General features: G+C 50.9%; 1 protein-coding gene across 1 annotated transcript in view; it reads left to right on the plus strand.

Moving 5' to 3' along the window:
• abch1 (ATP-binding cassette, sub-family H, member 1) overlaps positions 1–24,166 on the plus strand; it is a 66,526-nt gene that overhangs the window by 16,641 nt on the left and 25,719 nt on the right. The window contains exons 4-11 of the mRNA XM_078405960.1: positions 2,438–2,597; positions 5,063–5,217; positions 7,655–7,762; positions 10,909–11,002; positions 16,222–16,296; positions 16,394–16,550; positions 18,801–18,897; positions 21,372–21,540. Of these exons, the coding sequence (XP_078262086.1) occupies positions 2,438–2,597; positions 5,063–5,217; positions 7,655–7,762; positions 10,909–11,002; positions 16,222–16,296; positions 16,394–16,550; positions 18,801–18,897; positions 21,372–21,540 (1,015 nt within the window). The remainder of the gene's footprint in view (positions 1–2,437; positions 2,598–5,062; positions 5,218–7,654; positions 7,763–10,908; positions 11,003–16,221; positions 16,297–16,393; positions 16,551–18,800; positions 18,898–21,371; positions 21,541–24,166) is intronic.

Raw genomic sequence — 24,166 nt, forward strand, 5'->3', positions numbered from 1 at the left:
GGCAGAATAAGCTGTTTGGCATTGGCAGAGAAGATTTGGCAGATTTTTCATGGGCGCAACCCACATACTCAGCTCTGCTGCTCATCCCACAAATGCATTTTCCTTACAAATGTGGCACCATTTAAAAGGGAAATAAACAGGCTTTCCAACGGTATAAGATTTATTGCCAAGAAGCATTGTTACAACAAAGAAATAATCTACCAAACACAAATTTCCTTACTTTTTGTGCTATGTTTAATTAAATTCTGGCCTTCTTTCTTGAGCTGGAGAAGGGATTGTGCATGCCTGATGGGGATGTATAACAGAAGCCACAGTGGCTTCCCTTCTTCAGACTAGAAGGGTCTCGACCCGAAACGTCACCCATTCCTTCTCTCCTGAGATGCTGCCTGACCTGCTGAGTTACTCCAGCATTTTGTGAATAAATACCTTTGCTTTTGTACCAGCATCTGCAGTTATTTTCTTACACTACACAAAAGCACTTTGATACATATGAGATAAGCATCTCAGATCCACACAAGTGTACAGCAGTAGTACACCGAGACAGTGTACAGTGGCCAGTTTGGGGCCAATGTTCCAGTTGTTGTGAGTGCAGGGATGTTGACCGGACCATGAAGGTTTGTTGTCCTAGTGGCGTTGCAGGGTCGGCCTGGCCAAGCCTGGCCACGGTGTCCTCCGCCGCTGTAGGCCGCGTGTGGTCCACGTGCTCAGTCTCTTGGAGCGGCGCCCGGTCCCGCCGAGCCCCAGGCAACATGTTCCAGCTTCAGAGTGAAGCTTGTTGTGTCCCCAGGCATAACTCAGATAGGTGACATGCAGTGTGAGGGTATCCCACACAGATGTGTGCCTAAAGCACCAGTGGACCGGTGCTGGACATGCCAGGGGCCATCACTTCCAGGTGTGGATCAGGACGGGTGTCAGGGGTTACAGGGAGAAGGCAGGAGAATGGGGTTAGGAGGGAGAGATAGGTCAGCCATGATTGAATGGCAGAGTAGTCCTGACAGGCCAGGTATCCTAATTCTGTTCCTGTCACCTATGACCTTATGAACTTGTTTCACTTGGGCATCCAGGTCACTGCAGCCCGCCCAAGTGATGGCCACCAAACGTCACTGAAGGCCCACCCTCACTGAAGGCCCACCCTCACTGAAGGCCCACCCTCACTGAAGGCCCACCCTCACTGAAGGCCCACCCTCACTGAAGGCCCACCCTCACTGAAGGCCCACCCTCACTGAAGGCCCACCCTCACTGAAGGCCCACCCTCACTGAAGGCCCACCCTCACTGAAGGCCCACCCTCACTGAAGGCCCACCCTCACTGAAGGCCCACCGTCACTGAAGGCCCACCGTCACTGAAGGCCCACCCTCACTGAAGGCCCACCCTCACTGAAGGCCCACCCTCACTGAAGGCCCACCCTCACTGAAGGCCCACCCTCACTGAAGACCCACCCTCACTGAAGGCCCACCCTCACTGAAGGCCCACCGTCACTGAAGGCCCACCCTCACTGAAGGCCCACCGTCACTGAAGGCCCACCGTCACTGAAGGCCCACCCTTACTGAAGACCCCCTGCAGCCCACCCCAAATGGTGGCCACCTACCTTCACTGAAGGCCCACTGCAGCCACTAATCTACTGGATACTTCTTTGTTTTGTGCAATAACCTAATTGCCCTGACCTCCCCCCTTCCCCTTCAGTCTGGTGTCCCCTCTTGACATCCCTGCTTCCCTCTCATCCTCAACAACCTTCTTCTGCACCTCATCCCAGGCTTCAACGCTCCTCAATCCTCCCCATTCCACCGGTGACCTCACTGTGCCCATGTCCTTCTCCATCTCACAGGAGATGTGACGCACTCCAGTGACTGAGCTTTGCCAACCTGCGACCTCAGGTTCAGCTCAGTTTAGTTTATTGTCACGTGTACCGAGGTTCAGTGAAAAGCTTTTGTTGCGTGTTAACCAGTCAGCAGAAAGACAACACATGATTACAATCGAGCCGTCCACAGTGTACAGATACACGATAAGGGAATAACGTTTAGTGTAAGGTAAAGCCAGCAAAGTCCGATCAAGGATAGTCCGAGGGTCACCAATGAGGTAGATGGTAGTAAAACACTATTCTCTGGTTGTGGTGGGATGGTTCAGTTGCCTGATAACAGCCGGGAAGAAACTGCCCCTGGATCTGGAGGTGTGCGTTTTCGCACCTGTTGTGTGTTTTCACAAGTGGTGTTGTGTTCTCACACCCGGCGTGCGTTCTCACACCTGGTGTATGTTCTCACACCCGGCGTATGTTCTCACACCTGGTGTATGTTCTCACACCCGGCGTATGTTCTCACACCTGGTGTATGTTCTCACACCTGGAGTGCGTTGTCCATGAGCTGCTCCCACACTGTCCTGTCCGTTCTACAGCGTGTGTCCTGTGTAACAGGGTTGGTCATTGCATGCTGTGTCCCGTGCAGATACGGACTGCTTGGGCCGAGTGGCTGCGGCAAAACCACGCTCCTGCGCTGTGTCCTGGGCAGACTGCGCATCTCCAGCGGCCACATCACCGTGCTGGGGAAGCCTCCCGCCTCTCCTGGCCATGGCGTTCCTGGTTGCATGGTGGGATACATGCCACAGGTACGCAGCACCCCCCCCTAAACCTGCCCCCCCCACACCCTCCACAGGTACGCAGCACCCCCCCTCCCTGCCCCCCCCCCCGCACCCTCCACAGGTACGCAGCACACCCCCCTAACCCTGCCCCCCCCCGCACCCTCCACAGGTACGCAGCACCTCCCCCTCCCTGCCCCCCCCCATCACAGGTACGCAGCACCCCCCCCCTAACCCTGCCCCCCCCTACACCCTCCACAGGTACGCAGCACCTCCCCCTCCCTACCCCCCCCCCCCCATCACAGGTACGCAGCACCCCCCCTCCCTGCCCCCCCACCCTCCACAGGTACGCAGCACCCCCCCCTAACCCTCCCCCCCCCTAACCCTTCCTCCCCCCACCCTCCACAGGTACGCAGCCCGCTCCCCCAACCCTGCCCGCCTCCCACCCCATCCCTGCCCATCCCCCACCCCAACCCTGCCCGCCTCCCACCCCAACCCTGCCCATCCCCCACCCCAACCCTGCCCATCCCCCACCCCAACCCTGCCCATCCCCCACCCCAACCCTGCCCATCCCCCACCCCAACCCTGCCCGCCTCCCACCCCATCCCTGCCCATCCCCCACCCCAACCCTGCCCATCCCCCACCCCAACCCTGCCCATCCCCCACCCCAACCCTGCCCATCCCCCACCCCAACCTTGCCCATCCCCCACCCCATCCCTGGCCGTTCACCCACCGCATCCCTCCCATTTACAACTCTCTGACTGAAAAAGTTTTTCCTCATCTCAGTTCTAAATGGCCTACCCCTTATTCTTAAACTGTGGCCCCTTGTTCTGGACTCCCCCAACATTGGGAACATGCTTCCTGCCTCTAATGTGTCCAACCCCTTAATAATCTTATATGTTTCGATAAGATCCCCTCTCATTCTTCTATATTCCAGTGTATATAAGCCTAGTCACTCCAGTCTTTCAACATATCACAGTCCCGCCATTCCGGGAATTAACCTAGTAAACTTACGCTGCACGCCCTCAATAGCAAGAATATCCTTCCTCAAATTTGGAGACCAAAACTGCACACAGTACTCCAGGTGCGGTCTCACTAGGGCCCTGTACAACTGCAGAAGGACCTCTTTGCTCCTATACTCAACTCCTCTTGTTATGAAGGCCAACATTCCATTGGCTTTCTTCACTGCCTGCTGTACCTGCATGCTTCTTTTCAGTGACTGATGCACTAGGACACCCAGATCTCGTTGTACGTCCCCTTTTCCTAACTTCACACCATTCAGATAATACTCTGCCTTCCTATTCTTATCACCAAAGTAGATAACCTCACACTTACCCAAATTAAACTGCATCTGCAATGCATCCGCCCACTCACACAACCTGTCCAAGTCACCCTGCAACCCCATAGCACCTTCCTCACAGTTCACACTGCCACCCAGCTTTGTATCATCTGCAAATTTGCTCCTCTCCACTCCTGACTCCTCTCCACATTGGCTCCTCTCCACATTGACTCCTCTCCACATTGACTCCTCTCCACATTGACTCCTCTCCACATTGACTCCTCTCCACATTGGCTCCTCTCCACATTGACTCCTCTCCACATTGTCTCCTCTCCACTCCTGACTCCTCTCCACTCCTGACTCCTCTCCACTCCTGTCCCCTCTCCACTCCTGTCCCCTCTCCACTCCTGTCTCCTCTCCACATTGACTCCTCTCCACTCCTGTCTCCTCTCCACTCCTGACTCCTCTCCACTCCTGTCTCCTCTCCACTCCTGTCTCCTCTCCACTCCTGTCTCCTCTCCACATTGTCTCCTCTCCACTCCTGTCTCCTCTCCACTCCTGTCTCCTCTCCACATTGACTCCTCTCCACATTGACTCCTCTCCACATTGTCTCCTCTCTACTCCTGACTCCTCTCCACTCCTGACTCCTCTCCACTCCTGACTCCTCTCCTCTCCACTCCTGTCTCCTCTCCACTCCTGACTCCTCTCCTCTCCACTCCTGACTCCTCTCCACTCCTGACTGCTCTCCACCCCTGACTCCTCTCCACTCCTGACTCCTCTCCTCTCCACTCCTCTCCACTCCTCTCCTCTCCACCCCTCTCCACTCCTGTCTCCTCTCCACATTGACTCCTCTCCACTCCTGTCTCCTCTCCACTCCTGACTCCTCTCCACTCCTGACTCCTCTCCTCTCCACTCCTCTCCACTCCTGTCTCCTCTCCACTCCTGACTCCTCTCCACTCCTGACTCCTCTCCTCTCCACTCCTCTCCACTCCTGACTGCTCTCCACTCCTCTCCACTCCTGACTCCTCTCCACTCCTGACTCCTCTCCTCTCCACTCCTCTCCACTCCTGACTGCTCTCCACTCCTCTCCACTCCTGACTGCTCTCCACCCCTGACTCCTCTCCACTGTCCTATGCTGTGATTCTGTGAGGTGAGGTTGACATTGATTTGCATCACCAACATGTTTAATATGAATCGTCTGTGTGGTGTGTTGCAGGAGCTCGCACTGTACAATGAGTTCAGCATCGCCGACACCTTCCATTACTTTGGCCGCATACACGGGCTGACGAGGAACACTATCGAGGCCCGCCTCTCCTTCCTGCTCGATTTCCTCGACCTTCCTGACAAGCATTCACTTATAAAGCACCTCAGGTACGCACAATACTTTGTCTTCCGACAAACGGACGTGGAACTTCAGTAACCCTTGCATGCCCTCTCTCTCTATCCCTCCCCACCCACATCATCCCATCTTCAACCTTCTTGTTGAGTCTCATTGTCTGTAACTCGTTCTCACCTAGCACACAGCTAACAGTGGCCTGTTTCCTTTATCATCGTTACTTCTTTGTTCTCTATCTCTCCACATCATCGTCGACATCTCTCCTTTCCCTTTCCCCCGACTCTCAGTCTGAAGAAGGGTCTCCACCTGAAACGCCACCCATTCCTTCTCTCCAGAGATGCTGCCTGACCAGCTGAGTTACTCCAGCACTTTGTGTCTATGTTTGGTGTAAACCGGCCTCTGCAGTCCCTTCCTACACAGTGTTTGTGATCCTGCTGCAGCAGCCAGTGGGAGGGTGGGAGAGGGTGGTTTGTTAGAATCCTGCAGTGCTGCCCCTGTGTCTGTACACACACGCATGGTGTACCAGCACCTCCATCAGCTTAAAGACTAGATTGTCACAGCTTTAACATTACAAAACCACTTCAACAATAACGTTTAAACAATAAAATGTATTCATTAGATGTGGCGGTCAGGCCCTTAATCCCTGTATGTTGGTCCGTGCTCCCCGTGACCACGTGGTACGTTCTCCCCGTGACCACGTGGTACGTGCTCCCCGTGACCACGTGGTACGTTCTCCCCGTGACCACGTGGTACGTTCTCCCCGTGACCACGTGGTACGTGCTCCCCGTGACCACGTGGTACGTTCTCCCCGTGACCACGTGGTACGTTCTCCCCGTGACCACGTGGTACGTTCTCCCCGTGACCACGTGGTACGTTCTCCACGTGGTATGTTCTCCCCGTGACCACGTGGTACGTTCTCCCCGTGACCACGTGGTACGTTCTCCCCGTGACCACGTGGTACGTGCTCCCCGTGACCACGTGGTATGTTCTCCACGTGGTACGTGCTCCCCGTGACCACGTGGGTTTCTCCGGGTGCTCCGGTTTCCTTCTACACTTCAGATGTACAGGTCTGTCAGTTCATTTTGATTTTGATTTTAATTTTAATTTGATTTTTTTATTTCTTCACCACTCTGTCTACCTGTGTGGCTAGTTTCATGGAACCATCTACCCACACACCCAGGCCTCTGTCTACAACACTCCCAGGCCTCTGTTCTACAACACTCCCAGGCCTCTGTCTACAACACTCCCAGGCCTCTGTTCTACAACACACCCAGGCCTCTGTCTACAACACACCCAGGCCTCTGTCTACAACACTCCCAGGCCTCTGTTCTACAACACTATCACGCCTCTGTTGTGCACTGCACTAGTCTTGCCTTAGTTTGTCTGACCAAAATGTCACATCTGCCACACCCCCTGCGAATGCAATTATAAAACTCATCACCTGGACAGTTATGCCAGAACAGTTTAGTCTAGTTTATTATTGTCTCGTGTACTGAGGTACAGCGAATAGGTTATTGTTTATTGCGTGCTTTCCAGTCAGCGGAAAGACAATACATGATTATAATCAAGCCGTCCGTCCACAGTGTACAGATACAGGAGAAAGGGGATAACAGTGAGGACAAGATAAGGCTCTACAAGTTCTACAACGGTGGCTCAGCGGGTAGAGCAGCTGCCTCACAGCGACATGAAACCTCGGCTACTGTCTGTGTGGAGTTTGCACGTTCTCCCTGTGACTGCGTGGGTTTTCTCCGGGTGCTCCGGTTTCCTCCCAACTCCCAAAGACGTGCAGGTTTGTCGGTTAATTGGCTTCTGTAAATTGCCCCTAGTGTGTGTCAGATAGAGCTAGTGTTCAGGTGATTGATGGTCATTGTGGACTCAGTGACCAAAGAGCCTGTTTCCATGATGTGTCTCCAAACTAAAATAAACAGCTGTACAGGAGCAGAGAGAGCAGACATTGTCCTGATGGTAGACACAGAATGTGGAGTAACTCAGCGGGTCAGGCAGCATCTCTGGAGAGAAGGAATGGGGGACGTTTCACAGAGTGGAGACCCTTCTTCACACCATGTGCTGACTTGTGTTATGCGTGTGCCGATGTGTGGTGACGTGTGCTGACTTGTGTTGTGTGTGTGCTGGCATGTGCTGACGTGTGCTCACCTGTGTTGACGTGTGCGGTGCATGTGCTGACGTGTGCTGATGTGCACCGACCTGTGCTCTGTGTGTGCTGACGTTTGCTGTGCGTGTGCTGTGTGTGTGCTGATGTGTGCTGACATGTACTGACGTGTGCTGACCTGTGCTGTGCGTGTGCTGACATGTGCTTACATGTGCTGACGTGCATTAACCTGCGCTGTGCATGTGCTGACGTGCATTGATCTGTGCTCTGCGTGTGCTGGCGTGTGCTGACAAGAACTGACATGCGCTGGCGTATGCTGACATGTACTGACGTGTGCTGGCGTGTGCTGGCGTGTGTTTCAGCGGTGGACAGAGGCGGCGTGTGTCTCTAGGGGCTGCTCTGCTCCAGCAGCCTCCGCTCCTGCTCCTGGACGAACCAACCGTCGGCGTGGACCCAGTGCTGCGGGCCAGGTGTGTACACACACAGCACACACACGTGTACACTTGTACACACATGTACACATATACTCCCACCGCACACACATGTGTACACACAGCACACACACGTGTACGCGTGTAATACCACACACACACACACACATGTACGTGTGTACACCCACCGCACACACACATGTACGCGTGTACACCCACCGCACACACACATGTACGTGTGTACACCCACCGCACACACACATGTACGCGTGTACACCCACCGCACACACACATGTACGCGTGTACACCTCTGCCCTCCACTCCACACATGTCCACCCCTAGTGTCACCCACACTCCACTTTCCTCCAATCATTTATCTAAAAAGAGAGACTGAGGACACGTGGCAAGAGTACGTTTGTTTGTAACATTCAGCGGCTGTAACGCTGGTCTCTCCCCCACTGGTGCTTGTATAGACAACGGCCAGGCTGATGATGTGGGATTCCCCCCCACACTAACTACATCCCCACCACTACAACACGAACATGCCTGCACACCTCAATCATAAGGTCACCAGGCATCGGAGCAGAATTAAGCCATTTGGCCCATCGAGTCTGCTCCGTCATTTAATCATTGCCAATCTACTTTTCCCTCTCAACCCCACTCTCCTGCCTTCTCCCCATAACCCCTGACACATGTACTGATCAAAAACCTAATCATCTCCGCTTTAAAAATATCCACTGACTTGTGGCCTCCACAGCCCTCAGTGGCAAAGAATCCCACAGATTCACCACGCTTGGGTTTGGGCCTGATGATCAGGCTGGGTCTGTAGGGAGTACCACGGAGGTAGTGGGGCTGGAGATCAGATAGACAGTGAAGTGTAGTGACGATAGGATTTAACATCAGGGATTGGAGCCAGTGTGGGGCGGGTGTGAATTAGAACTGTGATCAGCACAGCCGACAGGACTGGAATTCACCTCTCCCCTAGTCTCCACTGCTGCCTGTACATGTTCACTGAAACACTTTCACTCGTTCTGTGTTGCTGCATTCATCTGCTCAGCAGGGCCTAGGTGATGTTGAGCCTCCCCCTTCATTCATGTTCTTCAGTCACTGACGACTCCCTGCATCAGCAGTAACATACAGGAACGTCACAGCTGTGAGAAGGGGGGGGGTAGTGAGGGAGGGTAGTGATGGGGGGGATAGTGATGGGGGTAAATGAGGAAGGGTAGTGATGGGGAGGTTAGTGAGGGGGGGTTAGTGAGGGGGGGGTTAGTGAGGGAGGGTAGTGATGGGGGGATAGTGATGGGGGGGTTAGTGAGGGAGGGTAGTGAGGGGGGGGTTAGTGAGGGGGGGGGTTAGTGAGGGGGGGGATAGTGATGGGGGGTTAGTGATGAGATGATTAGTGATAGGGGAGAAGCCATTCACAGTGTACAGATACATGGTAAGGGAATAACATTCAGTGCGAGGTAAAGCCAGCAAAGTCCGATCAAAGATAGTCCGAGGTTCACCAGTGAGGTAGATGGTAGTTCAGCACTGCTCTCTGGTTGTGGTGGGATGGTTGAGTTGCCTGATAACAGCTGTGAGTGAGGTTGTAGTCATTGGTCCGTGCCCGTACTAAGAGGGTGCTGAGGCTGAGGCTGAGGATACTCTCCGTGGGGGAGATGCCTTGTCTGACCCATGGGCTCCTCATCACACATTGGGCGGATACATGGCAGATGTGTGAGTGGGCGGATGCATGGCAGATGTGTGAGTGGGCGGATGCATGGCAGATGTGTGAGTGGGCGGATGCATGGCAGATGTGTGAGTGGGCGGATGCATGGCAGATGTGTGAGTGGGCGGATGCATGGCAGATGTGTGAGTGGGCGGATGCATGGCAGATGTGTGAGTGGGCGGATGCATGGCAGATGTGTGCGTGGGCGGATGCATGGCAGATGTGTGAGTGGGCGGATGCATGGCAGATGTGTGAGTGGGCGGATGCATGGCAGATGTGTGAGTGGGCGGATGCATGGCAGATGCAGTTTAATGTGGATAAGTGTGAGGTTATCCACTTTGTGGTAAGAATAGGAAGGCAGATTATTATCTGAATGGTGTGAAGTTAGGAACAGGGGACGTACAACGAGATCTGGGTGTCCTAGTGCATCAGTCACTGAAAGGAAGCATGCAGGTACAGCAGGCAGTGAAGAAAGAGAATGGAATGTTGGCCTTCATAACAAGAGGAGTTGAGTATAGGAGCAAAGAGGTCCTTCTGCAGTTGTACAGGGCCCTAGTGAGACCGCACCTGGAGTACTGTGTGCAGTTTTGGTCTCCAAATTTGAGAAAGGATATTCTTGCTATTGAGGGCGTGCAGCGTAGGATTACTAGGTTAATTCCCGGAATGGCGGGACTGTCGTATGTTGAAAGACTGGAGTGACTAGGCTTATATACACTGGAATATAGAAGAATGAGAGGGGATCTTATCGAAACATATAAGATTATTAAGGGGTTGGACACATTAGAGGCAGGAAGCATGTTCCCAATGTTGGGGGAGTCCAGAACAAGGGGCCACAGTTTAAGAATAAGGGGTAGGCCATTTAGAACGGAGATGAGGAAACACTTTTTCAGTCAGAGAGTGGTGAAGGTGTGGAATTCTCTGCCTCAGAAGGCAGTGGAGCCCAGTTCTCTGAATGCATTCAAGAGAGAGTTAGATAGAGCTCTTAAGGATAGCGGAGTCAGGGGGTATGGGGAGAAGGCAGGAACGGGGTACTGATTGGGAATGATCAGCCATGATCACATTGAATGGCGGTGCTGGCTTGACGGGCCGAATGGCCTCCTCCTGCACCTATTGTCTATTGTGTCTGCTCCATTGCAAAAGTTCCTCAAGGTATGCCTACTTTGAAGAAATTCTCCTCTTCTCTCCGAAAGCAGTCTGAAGAAGGGTTCCGACCGAAACGTCACCTATCCATGTTGTCCACAGATGCTGCCTGACCCGCTGAGTTACTCCAGCACTCTGTGTGGCTGTGCCAGAATGTACTTATTCTCTGGTTGGGAGGGGATAAATGTGTTGTTTCCACTTGTGAAGGTTGTTTCCTGACGGTTTAGCGGTCCTTTAATAACAATGAATAAATAAATACATGAAATGAGCGTGTGTCAGACTATTATTGAAGGTGTTGCTGGGCATGTTGTTAACCCTTTCTCTCTGCTGTCTGGAGGATTTGGCAACACTTGGTGGACATCGTGAAAGACCAAGGAACCTCAGTGATTGTCACCACGCACTACATCGAGGAAGCCCGACAGGCCCACCTGGTAGGACTCAGCTTTACTGCAAAATCTGTTTGGAATTACAACAATATTTGTCTTATTTATAAACTGCGGCACGGTGGCGCAGCGTTAGAGTTGCTGACGCACAGTGCTCACAGCGCCAGAGACACGGCTTCCATCCCGACCACGGGTGCTGTCTGTACGGAGTTTGTACGTTCTCCCCGTGACCTGCCTGGGTTTATTCCAGGTGTTCCGGTTTGTAGGTTAATTGGCTTGGTATAAATGTAAATTGTCCCTAGTGTGTGTCAGATGGTGTTAGTATGTGGGGATCGTTGGTCGGTGTGGACTCGGTGGGCCGAAGGGCCTGTTTCCACGCTGTATCTCTAAACTAAGCTGAAGGAGTATTGGGGATGGCATTGAGATGGGATCACACGAAGGTCCAGTAGAGACGGTGGAAGCAACATGGAAGCTGTATCTCTAAACTAAACTAAAACTATAATGAACTAAAATGTGTATCGCATGAGTGTTTGTAAGCATGGCAGACAGCGAGAATGAGTTGGATTAAACTACAGTCTGATGAATATATGAGCAATGCTAAGGCCATTCATTCAACACAGAATGTCATCTGTTCCACATATGTACGTTAGTGAAGTTGTATGGAATCTGCACCCCATGTATTGATTTTGTTTCAGAAATTTCTAGAAGCAGGGGGCAGCACAGTGGCACAGCCGGTAGAACTACTGCCTCACAGCGCCGGAGACCCAGGTGTGATGCTGGCCATGGGTGCTGTCTGTGTGGAGTTTCCATGTTCTCCCTGTGACCATGTGGGTTTCCTCTGGATGCTCCGGTTTCCACCCACAACCCAGACATACAGGGTTGTCGGTTAAGTGGCCTTTGTAATGTGCGGAAACAGGCCCTGTGGCCCACTGAGTCCACACTGACTAACGATCCCCACACATTAACACGATCCCACACTGGCTAACGATCCCTGCACACTAACACTATCCCACACTGACTAACGATCCCTGCACACTAACACTATCCCACACTGACTAACCCACTGAGTCCACACTGACTCACGATCCCCGCACATTAACACGATCCCACACTGACTAACGATCCCTGCACACTAACACTATCCCACACTGACTAACGATCCCTGCACACTAACACTATCCCACACTGACTAACCCACTGAGTCCACACTGACTAACGATCCCTGCACATTAACACTATGCCACACTAACACTATCCCACACTGACTAACGATCTCCGCACACTAACACTATCCCACACTGACTAACAATCCCTGCACACTAACACTATCCCACACTGACTAACGATCTCCACACACTAACACTATCTCACACTGACTAACGATCTCCGCACACTAACACTATCTCACGCTGACTAACGATCTCCGCACACTAACACTATCCCACACTGACTAACCATCCCTGCACACTAACCATCCCTGCACACTAACACTATCCCACACTGACTAACCCACTGAGTCCACACTGACTAACGATCCCCACACACTAACACTATCCCACACTGACTAACGATCCCTGCACACTAACACTATCCCACACTGACTAACCATCCCTGCACACTAACACTATCCCACACTGACTAACCATCCCTGCACACTAACACTATCCTACACACACTCGGGACTATTTAAATTTACACCAAGCCAATTAACCTACAAACATGTGCGTCTTTGGAGTGTGGGAGGAAACCAAAGATCTCAAAAAAAAACATTCGGTCACGGGGAGAACGTACAAACTTACAGAGAACGTACAGACAGCACCCGTAGTCGGGATGGAACCCGGGTCTCTGGCGATCTACCGTTGCGCCACCGTGCTGCCCTGTACAAAGGGAGGCAGTGCCCAGCACCCTGTGATGTGCGTTGAGATCAGGGATCGGTGTGTGCTGTAGCTGCCAACACCACAGGGGTTGGGCCTAACTCATTTTCTAACATGACTCACTCCAAGCTGAGAGAATGTGACTAGGACAGACACAAAATGCTGGAGTAACTCAGGGGTCAGGCAGCATCTCTGGTGAGAAGGAATGGGTGACGTTTTGGGTCGAGACCCTTCTTCAGTCTGAAGAAGGGTCACGACCTGAAACGTCACCGATCCATGTTCGCCACAGATGCTGCCTGACCCGCTGAGTTACTCCAGCACTCTGTGAAATGTCACCTATCCATGTTCTCTAGAGATGCTGCCTGACCCGCTGAGTTACTCCAGAGAGTTAGTTTCAAGAGAGTTAGATTTAGCTCTTTAATGGATAAAGGAATCAAGGGTTATAGGGAAAAAGCAGGAATGGGGTACTTTAGATTTTCTTTTTAGATTTAGAGATACAGCGCAGAAACAGGCCCTTCGGCCCACCGGGTCCGCACCGACCAGCGATCCCTGCACTTTAATACTATCCTACACCCACTAGGGACAATTTTTACATTTACCCAGCCAATTAACCTACAAACCTGCACGTCTTTGGAGTGTGGGAGGAAACCGAAGATCTCGGAGAAAACCCACGCAGGTCACGGGGAAAACGTACAAACTCCGTACAGACGGCGCCCGTAGTCGGGATCGAACCTGAGTCTCTGGCGCTGCATTCGCTGTAAGGCAGCAACTCTACCGCTGCGCTACCGTGCTGATTTGGGATGATCAGCCATGATCATATTGAATGGTCTATTCCTGCACCTATGTTTCTATGTTTCTCCCTGGATGCTGCCTGACCTGCTGCGTTACTCCAGCATTTAGTGTCCTTTTTATATAATCATATAGGCTTGTGTGGATTCAATAAATTACTGTACAAAGTGCAATCAGATTTTCCTGGGACCATGGACTGATGTTAAAGGGCATCTCTGGCCTGGAACCAAGAAAATGTTGGTCACTGCAGAGACTGAGGAAGAGATGTGCAAATATACGTGGAGGATTCACAGAGGCTGAGAGGCCCGTGTCTCCTCCCTCACTACAGGTGATGTATCTGTGCCTGAGGACTGATGGAGGTGCCAGCAATCAATGCCAGAGGCTGCAGATATCACATCACTCCGCTCCTTGCTGGGCACACATCAGCACTCTGTCACATCCCCCTTGGATTCCAGCACACCACCAGCTGCTGTGTGACGATACGTCTTGCCTTTGGGATGAGGAGCAGCAGAGTGTGTAGACTGACGGCAGCACTCAACCATTCATGGTCCACGGCACAACGATGGGGACACTGACCCCCCCCCCGTGATGCCTCCACCTGTAGCGGTGCAGTGTCATCACTCGCCATGGTCACGCAAAAAGCGCTAGCATTTTTCTTGTATGTTGACAACACGCAAAGAGAATTAGACAATAGACAATAGACAATAGGTGCAGGAGTAGGCCATTCAGCCCTTCGAGCCAGCGCCGCCATTCAATGCGATCATGGCTGATCACTCTCAATCAGTACCCCGTTCCTGCCTTCTCCCCATACCCCCTCACTCCGCTATCCTTAAGAGCTCTATCCAGCTCTCTCTTGAAAGCATCCAACGAACTGGCCTCCACTGCCTTCTGAGGCAGAGAATTCCACACCTTCACCACTCTCTGACTGAAAAAGTTCTTCCTCATCTCCGTTCTAAATGGCCTACCCCTTATTCTTAAACTGTGGCCCCTTGTTCTGGACTCCCCCAACATTGGGAACATGTTTCCTGCCTCTAATGTGTCCAATCCCCTAATTATCTTATATGTTTCAATAAGATCCCCCCTCATCCTTCTAAATTCCAGTGTATACAAGCCCAATCGCTCCAGCCTTTCAACATACGACAGTCCCGCCATTCCGGGAATTAACCTAGTGAACCTACGCTGCACGCCCTCCATAGCAAGAATATCCTTCCTCAAATTTGGAGACCAAAACTGCACACAGTACTCCAGGTGCGGTCTCACCAGGGCCCGGTACAACTGTAGAAGGACCTCTTTGCTCCTATACTCAACTCCTCTTGTTACGAAGGCCAACATTCCATTGGCTTTCTTCACTGCCTGCTGTACCTGCATGCTTCCTTTCATTGACTGATGCACTAGGATACCCAGATCTCGTTGAACTCCCCCTCCTCCTAACTTGACACCATTCAGATAATAATCTGCCTTTCTATTCTTACTTCCAAAGTGAATAACCTCACACTTATCTACATTAAACTGCATCTGCCATGTATCCGCCCACTCACACAACCTGTCCAAGTCACCCTGCAGCCTTATTGCATCTTCCTCACAATTCACACTGCCCCCCAACTTAGTATCATCTGCTCAGATGAAGAGGGGCATGAGCTATTGTCAGGGGAGGGGGCGGGACAAAGATAGGATGTAGTCGGAGACAGGAAAATTAGTAGGAGAGTATGTTGCTGAACTCTTGTCGAAGAGAGGTGGAGAACTTCTTCAAAGTAGACATACCTTGAGGAGAATTGGCAGTGGAGCGGTAAGATGTGTCGGCACATTGTTTATAAAGTCTGGAGCAGCCATTGTGATACACAAGCTCTGGGCTTGATGACTTTATTTAACACAGCACACAATAATCGGGGAACCCAGATAGCGGTGGATGCATGTTCAATACTTTCTCATTGTAAGACTCCCTGTCCTGATCCCACCCGACTGTTGGACTGTCCTGCATTGGTTCCTTGTTCCACTAAACAGCTCCCTGGAATGGCGGGACTGTCATATGTTGAAAGACTGGAGCGACTAGGCTTGTATACACTGGAATTTAGAAGGATGAGAGGGGATCTTATCGAAACGTATAAGATTATTAAAGGATTGGACACGTTAGAGGCAGGAAACATGTTCCCAATGTTGGGGGAGTCCAGAACCAGGGGCCACAGTTTAAGAATAAGGGGTAGGCCATTTAGAACTGAGATGAGGAAAAACTTTTTCAGTCAGAGAGTTGTGAATCTGTGGAATTCTCTGCCTCAGAAGGCAGTGGAGGCCAATTCTCTGAATGCATTCAAGAGAGAGCTAAATAGAGCTCTTAAGGATAGCGGAGTCAGGGGGTATGGGGAGAAGGCAGGAACGGGGTACTGATTGAGAATGATCAGCCATGATCACATTGAATGGCGGTGCTGGCTCGAAGGGCCGAATGGCCTCCTGCACCTATTGTCTATTATAGACAATAGACAATAGGTGCAGGAGGAGGCCATTCGGCCCTTATTGTCTATTGTCTTCCTTGCTTTGACAACTACATTCAGGCAAAAACATTTCTGTTTATTCTGGAATCCAAAGTAAATCTTTCTCTTCCTTTTTCAGGTTGGATTAATGAGAAATGGTCAAATTCTTGCAGAAGCTGCTCCTGATTATTTAATGAGCATCTACAGCATGTCAGTGAGTACTGATGATATTCCTGAATGGGCTTTTGATGAACTGTACACAACTAATATATTGTATGGCACTTACTTTCTTTATCTGATGCTTATTCTAGTCACTGGAGAACGTGTTCCTGAAACTGTGTAAAATCTCAGATCAGTCGACAACTGTCTCTGGTATTTTCCAAAAGAATAAACGAAGCTTCAGTGTGAAAAACGTGCAGGAAACTCAGCCAATTCTCAATGGGGATGTCGATCACAATAAGCTGAAAGGTGAGCTGTGAAACTAGCTGGTTTCCTCAGACCTCCCCAGTGAGGTGACTGACATTGGCTGCTTAAATCCCCACATACAATCAATCAGCGATCACTGGATCACAGAGTCTGAAGAAAGGTCTCGACCCGAAACGCCACCCATTCCTTCTCTCCACAGATGCTGCCTGACCCGCTGAGTTACTCCAGCACTCTGTGTCTATCGGCGATCACTGGAGTCCACTGCCCCACAGTCCCCCACAACAACTACAGATGAACGTATGGGAAGGAACTGCAGGTGCTGGTTTAAACCGATGATAGACACAAAAAGCTGGAGTAACTCAGCGGGACAGGCAGCATCTCTGGAGAATGAGCTGTCTTGGAATGTGCAGGAATGTGTGGTAAAAACTGCCTCTGCTTCAGTTGTAGTTTTTTAGTTTCAGAGATTCAGCGCAGAAACTGGTCCTTCGTTCCACCGAGCCCACGCCGACCAGCGATCGCCCGTACAGTAGTTCTGCCTACACACGAGGGAACATTTACAGAAGCCAATCAACCTGCAAACCTGCACGTCTTTGGAGTGTAGGAGGAAACCAGAGCACCCGGAGAAAACCCACACAGGTCACGGGGAGAACGTACAAACTCCGTACAGACAGCGCCCGTAGTCGGGATGGAACCCGGGTCTGTGGCGCTGTGAGGCAGCAACTCTACCGCTGTGCGTGTCTGTGGTGCTCACCTGGTGGTGTCCACAGGTGTGGGTGCTGCCCGAGGGATGGTTCCTGTCACTGCTGGGGCCCGCTGGCTGTTCACGGCCCCTTATGTCCAACACTCACCCAGCGTTACAGGGCAGGGGCACTGGTGGCAGATGGGCAGGTGGTTAAACACAGTTCAATACCTTCAAACATTGCCCCTGCCATGGGGGGGGGGGGGGTTCAAGCATTGCCCCAGGCATGGGGGGGGTTCAGACATTGCCCCTGGCATGGGGGGTTCAGACATTGCCCCTGGCATGAGGGGGGTTCATGCATTGCCCCAGGCATGGGGGGGTTCAGACATTGCCCCTGGCATGGGGGGGTTCAGACATTGCCCCTGGCACGGGGGGTCAAACATTGCCCCTGCCATGGGGGGGTTCAGACATTGCCCCAGCCATGGGGGGGGTTCAGACATTGCCCCTGCCAAGGGGGGTTCAGACATTGCCCCTGCCATGGGGGGGTTCAGACATTGCCCCAGCCATGGGGGGGGTTCAGACATTGCCCCTGCCAAGGGGGGTTCAGACATTGCCCCAGCCATGGGGGGGTTCAGACATTGCCCCTGGCATGGGGGGTTCAGACATTGCCCTGGGCATGGGGGGGTTCAAACATTGCCCCAGGCATGGGGGGGGTTCAGACATTGCCCCTGCCATGGGGGGGGTTCAGACATTGCCCCTGGCACGGAGGGTTCAGGCATTGCCCCTGGCATGGGGGGGTTCAGACATTGCCCCTGGTATGGGGGGGGTTCAGACATTGCCCCTGGTATGGGGGGGTTCAGACATTGCCCCTGGTATGGGGGGGTCTGTCAGAGTCTCAGGCAGCAGCTGATGGTATGTGAGAGCAAGGAGGGAGAGAATAGAATAAAGTGGCTGGATGGAGCTGATGGGAATCCTGAGAGAACCAGCAGGGATTCGCTGGGCCAAATGGCCTGTGTCTATTGTAGGAAGGCGTGAGTGTGGATGCAGTAGGGTTTGTCCACCGTGTAGTTCCTGTGGTTGGGTCTGTGGCTAGTGGGGAAGTACAGGAGAATGCTGGGCCCAGCTATTCACCACTTGTCTCAACACTCTGGGTGGTAGCACCAAGATACATTCAGTACGGCTAATCACAAACACATAGCAATACAGGAATCAGTCAACAATTATAAATGCAACACTCATAATTGGAGAAATTACTGTACTTTTTAAGAAACTGAAAGATGTTAATGTTCAGAGGAGCTGGGTTTAAAATAGCTCTTATTTTCCATGTCTCTGAATTTTATAAAGTCACTTTTGGTTTAAAGACTGCTTTTTGAGCTGCATTTTACTAGCCCCAGTGGCAAACTACTTCAGTGTATTTAACTGACTAGTTTTTAACTGTGAGCCATTGCAATAACCAGCATGGATGGTGGGGCCGAAGGGCCTGTTTCCCTGCTGGATGACTCTATGAATGTCGTACGTAGTCCAGAATGGAACGTTGCAGTTGCACTGTTGTAACTCACGATGCACTTGCATGAATTCTGGAGCCTTATCTGTTTTGATCTTTTTATCTGCAGTGGGCTGGAAGTTGTGGATTAAAAGCCTGATCCCTAAATGGAGAAACATTGCGGCTTTGGTGATCAAAACCTTCATTAGGATCAGAAGGATGCCAGGGTAAGTCACGGGGGTTGCAACCGCTTGATTTATCCGGCAAGCGATTAATAAACTTGGTTCAGGCACACACCAACATGTCTGGCCACATTTAAAGTTACAACCTCACAAAGATCATTTCAGACACCAACACACTGTGGTGGTTCATTCAGTGACATGGAGGGAGGGAGAATCAGGATTCAGGATATCTTTATTTGTCATCCAAAGAACAAGTCTTTTGGATGAGATTTCGTCACCCACAGTCCAACAATAGAGCAATAACACAACCCCAACCAACACAAAACACAAAACAAAAAGAAACATCCATCACAGTGAGTCTCCTCCAGTCCCCTCCTCACTGTGATGGAAGGCCAGAATGTCATTTCTCTTCCCCTGACAGTGCAGCCACGTTTAATAGACACTTGGACAGATACAAGGACAGGACGAGTTGGGAGGGACATGGGCCAAACGTGGACAAATGGGATTCACTGAGATGGAGCATCTTGGTCAGCATGGACGAGTTGGGCTGAAGGGCCTGTTTCCTGTTGTATGACTGCAGATGAAATTCAGAGTCGCAATGTGCCGAGTCGTGCATTTTGGTAATAAGAAAAAAGGCATTGATTATTTTATAAACGGAGAGAGAATCCAGAAATCAGAGGTGCAAAGGGTCTTGGGAGTGCAGGTGCAGGACTCCCAAACAGTAAATTTGCAAGTCAAATTGGTGGTAAGGAAGGCAAATTCAATGCTAGTATTTATATCAAGAGGACTGGAATACAAAAACAGGGATGTGATGCTGAGTCTCTATAAGGCGCTGGTCAGGCCGCATGTGGAATATTGTGAGCAGTTTTGGGCCCCATATCTGAGGAAGGATGTGCTGGCTCTGGAGAAGGTCCAGAGGAGGTTTACAAGAATGATCCCAGGAATGAGTGGGTTAACCTATGATGAGCGTTTGTCGGCATTGGGCCTGTACTCGCTGGAGTTTAGAAGAATGAGGGGGGACCTCATTGAAACTTACAGATGAGTGAGCGGCCGGGATAGAGTGGATGTGGAGAGGATGTTCCCACTAGTGGGAGAGTCCAGGACCAAAGGGCACAGCCTCAGAATTAAAGGACGTTCTTTTAGAAAGGAGGTGAAGGGGAGTTTCTTTAATCAGAGGGCGGTGAATCTGTGGAACTGGTTACCATGGAGGGCTGTGGAGGCCAAGTCAGTAGATATTTTTATGGCAGAGATGGACACATTCTTGATCAGTACGGGTGTCGGGGTTATGGGGAGAAGGCAGGAAAAAGGGGTTAGGAGGCAGAGATCAGCCATGATTGAATGGCAGAGTGGACTTGATGGGCCGAATGGCCTAATTCTACTCCAAAAACTTGTGAACTTGTGAAGTTGTGAAGTTGTGACTCTATGACTGTTTCAGATGTAATTATGTGAATCCCAACAAGTAGCTGGAAGGTAATGTCACATCGTCATAGACTCATACAGTGAGGAAATAGGTCCTAGAAGCCCAACTTGCCCATGTCGACCAACATGCCCCAGCTACACTAGACCCACCTGCCTGCGTTTGACCCATATTCCTCTAAACCTGTCCTATCCAAGTACCTGTCTAACTGTTTCATAAATGTTGGGATAGTCCCAGCCTCAACTACCTCCTCCGGCAGCTCATTCCATACACCCACCACCCTCTGTGTGAAAAAGTTACCCCTCAGGTTACAGTGAAATCTTTCCTTCCTCACCTTAAACCTGTGTCCTCTGCTTCTTGATTCCCCAACTCTGGGTAAAAGATTCTATCTCTTCTTCTCATGATCTTGTCATCTCTATTAGATCACCCCTCATCCTCCTGCGCTCCAAGGAATAGAGTCCTAGTTTGCTCAACCTCTCCCTATAGCTCAGGCCATCGAGTCCTGGCAACATCCTTGCAAATCTTTTCTGCACCCTTTCCAGCTAAACAACATCTTTCCTATAACATGGTGACAAACATTATACCCAATACTCTCATCAATCCCTTATACGACTATAACATGACCTCCCAACGTCCCTCCTCAATACTCTGATCAAACGCCTGCATGGATCGGTGCATCGTTACAAACCCTCCATCGCCTTTGTTTCCATCTGCTGGGCAGTACCAGAACATGAGAATTTCAGAACCGTGAGGGAAAGAACTGCAGATGCTGGTTTAAACCAAAGATAGACACAACATTCTGGAGTAACTCAGCGGGACAGGCAGCATCTCTGGAGAGAAGGAATGGGTGACGTTTCTCCAGTCTGAAGAAGGGTCTCGACCCGAAATGTCACCCTTTCCCTCTCTCCAGAGATGCTGCCTGACCCACTGAGTTACTCCAGCACTCTGTGAAATGTCACCCATTCCCTCTCTCCAGAGATGCTGCCTGACCCGCTGAGTTACTCCAGCATTTTGTGTCTACCTTCAGCATTTGAGAGTTGCTGTTTGCTGGGAGTGAGTAAGTTTAGACTGTGACCTGAGCATCACCTTCTCTGTCCCACAGGTCTCTGGCCTTCCAGTTCGTGCTGCCTGTCATCCAGATCTCACTGATCTGTCTGTGTATTGGGGGTAACCCTCGCGACCTGCCCGTGGCTGTGGTGGACAATGACACAGGACAACCCGCCCTCAGTCACAGGCTGCTGTGGCACCTTGATAACAACACCATTATCCAGGTTACTACTCTAGCACACTGAGTCTCCACACACAGCCTGTTCACACTCTGCCTTGCCCTTTCTCCTTCAAGGGCACGTCTCATTACCGTCTAAATGTACTTAGAAACAGAGAAACATAGAAAATAGGTGCAGGAGTAGGCCATTCGGCCCTTCAAGCCTGCACCGCCATTCAATATGATCATGGCTGATCATCCAGCTCAGTAACCTGTACCTGCCTTCTCTCCATACCCCCTGATCCCTTTAGCAAAAAGGGCCACATCTAACTCCCTCTTAAATATAGCCAATGAACTGGCCTCAACTACCTTCTGTGGCAGAGAATTCCACAGACTCACCACTCTCTGTGTGAAGAAATGTTTTCTCATCTCGGTCCTAAAAGACTTCCCCCTTATCCTTAAGCTGTGACCCCTGGTTCTGGACTTCCCCAACATCGGGAACAATCTTCCTGCATCTAGCCTCTCCAACCCCTTAAGAATTTTATATGTTTCAATAAGATCCCCCCTCAGTCTTCTAAATTCCAGCGAGTATAAGCCTAGTCTATCCAGTCTTTCTTCATATGAAAGTCCTGCCATCCCAGGGATCAATCTGGTGAACCTTCTCTGTACTCCCTCTAAGGCTAGAATGTCTTTCCTCAGATTAGGAGACCAAAACTGTACACAATACTCCAGGTGCGGTCTCACCAAGGCCCTGTACAACTGCAGCAGAACCTCCCTGCTCCTATATTCAAATTCTCTTGCTATGAATGCCAACATACCATTCGCTTTCTTCACTGCCTGCTGCACCTGCACGCTTGCTTTCAATGACTGGTGCACCATGACACCCAGGTCACGTTGCATCTCCCCTTTTCCTAATTGGCCACCATTCAGGTAATACTCTGCTTTCCTGTTCTTGCCGCCAAAGTACTTGCTCTACTTGCCTCTGTCATTCCCTGCAGTGATGGGTTTCACTCTCGCCACCCACTGGGTAAGAAAGGTCAATAGACAATAGACAATAGACAATAGGTGCAGGAGTAGGCCATTCAGCCCTTCGAGCCAGCACCGCCATTCAATGCGATCATGGCTGATCACTCTCAATCAGTACCCCGTTCCTGCCTTCTCCCCATACCCCCTCACTCCGCTATCCTTAAGAGATCTATCCAGCTCTCTCTTGAAAGCATCCAACGAACTGGCCTCCACTGCCTTCTGAGGCAGAGAATTCCACACCTTCACCACTCTCTGACTGAAAAAGTTCTTCCTCATCTCCGTTCTAAATGGCCTACCCCTTATTCTTAAACTGTGGCCTCTTGTTCTGGACTCCCCCAACATTGGGAACATGTTTCCTGCCTCTAATGTGTCCAATCCCCTAATTATCTTAATGTTTCAATAAGATCCCCCCTCATCCTTCTAAATTCCAGGGTATACAAGCCTAATCGCTCCAGCCTTTCAACATACGACAGTCCCGCCATTCCGGGAATTAACCTAGTGAACCTACGCTGCACGCCCTCAACAGCAAGAATATCCTTCCTCAAATTTGGAGACCAAAACTGCACACAGTACTCCAGGTGCGGTCTCACCAGGGCCCGGTACAACTGTAGAAGGACCTCTTTGCTCCTATACTCAACTCCTCTTGTTATGAAGGCCAACATTCCATTGGCTTTCTTCACTGCCTGCTGTACCTGCATGCTTCCTTTCAGTGACTGATGCACGAGGACACCCAGATCTCGTTGTACGTCCCCTTTTCCTAACTTGACACCATTCAGATAATACTCTGCCTTTCTATTCTTATCACCAAAGTAGATAACCTCACACTTACCCACATTAAACTGCATCTGCCATGCATCCGCCCACTCACACAACCTGTCCAAGTCACCCTGCAACCCCATAGCACCTTCCTCACAGTTCACACTACCACCCAGCTTTGTATCATCTGCAAATTTGCTCCTCTCCACTCCTGACTCCTCTCCACATTGACTCCTCGACCTTGTCGAAGGCTTTCTGAAAGTCGAGGTACACCACATCCACTGACTCTCCCCTGTCAATTTTCCTAGTTACATCCTCAAAAAATTCCAGTAGATTTGTCAAGCATGATTTCCCCTTTGTAAATCCATGCTGACTCGGAATGATCCTGTTACTGCTATCCAAATGCTCAGCAATTTCGTCTTTTGTAATTGACTCCAGCATCTTCCCCACCACTGATGTCAGACTAACTGGTCTATAATTACCCGTTTTCTCTCTCCCTCCTTTCTTAAAAAGTGGGATAACATTTGCTATCCTCCAATCCACAGGAACTGATCCTGAATCTATAGAACATTGAAAAATGATCTCCAATGCTTCCACTATTTCTAGAGCCACCTCCTTAAGTACCCTGGGATGCAGACCATCAGGCCCTGGGGATTTATCAGCCTTCAGTCCCATCAGTCTACCCAAAACCATTTCCTGCCTAATGTGGATTTCCTTCAGTTCCTCCATCACCCTAGGTTCTCCGGCCCTTAGAACATTTGGGAGATTGTGTGTATCTTCCTCAGTGAAGACAGATCCAAAGTAACGGTTTAACTCGTCTGCCATTTCTTTGTTCCCCATAATAAATTCCCCTGCTTCTGTCTTCAAGGGACCCACATTTGCCTTGACTATTTTTTTCCTCTTCACGTACC

Source organism: Rhinoraja longicauda, chromosome 9 (genome assembly GCF_053455715.1).
Source record: "Rhinoraja longicauda isolate Sanriku21f chromosome 9, sRhiLon1.1, whole genome shotgun sequence".
Taxonomy (NCBI): Eukaryota; Metazoa; Chordata; class Chondrichthyes; order Rajiformes; family Arhynchobatidae; genus Rhinoraja; species Rhinoraja longicauda.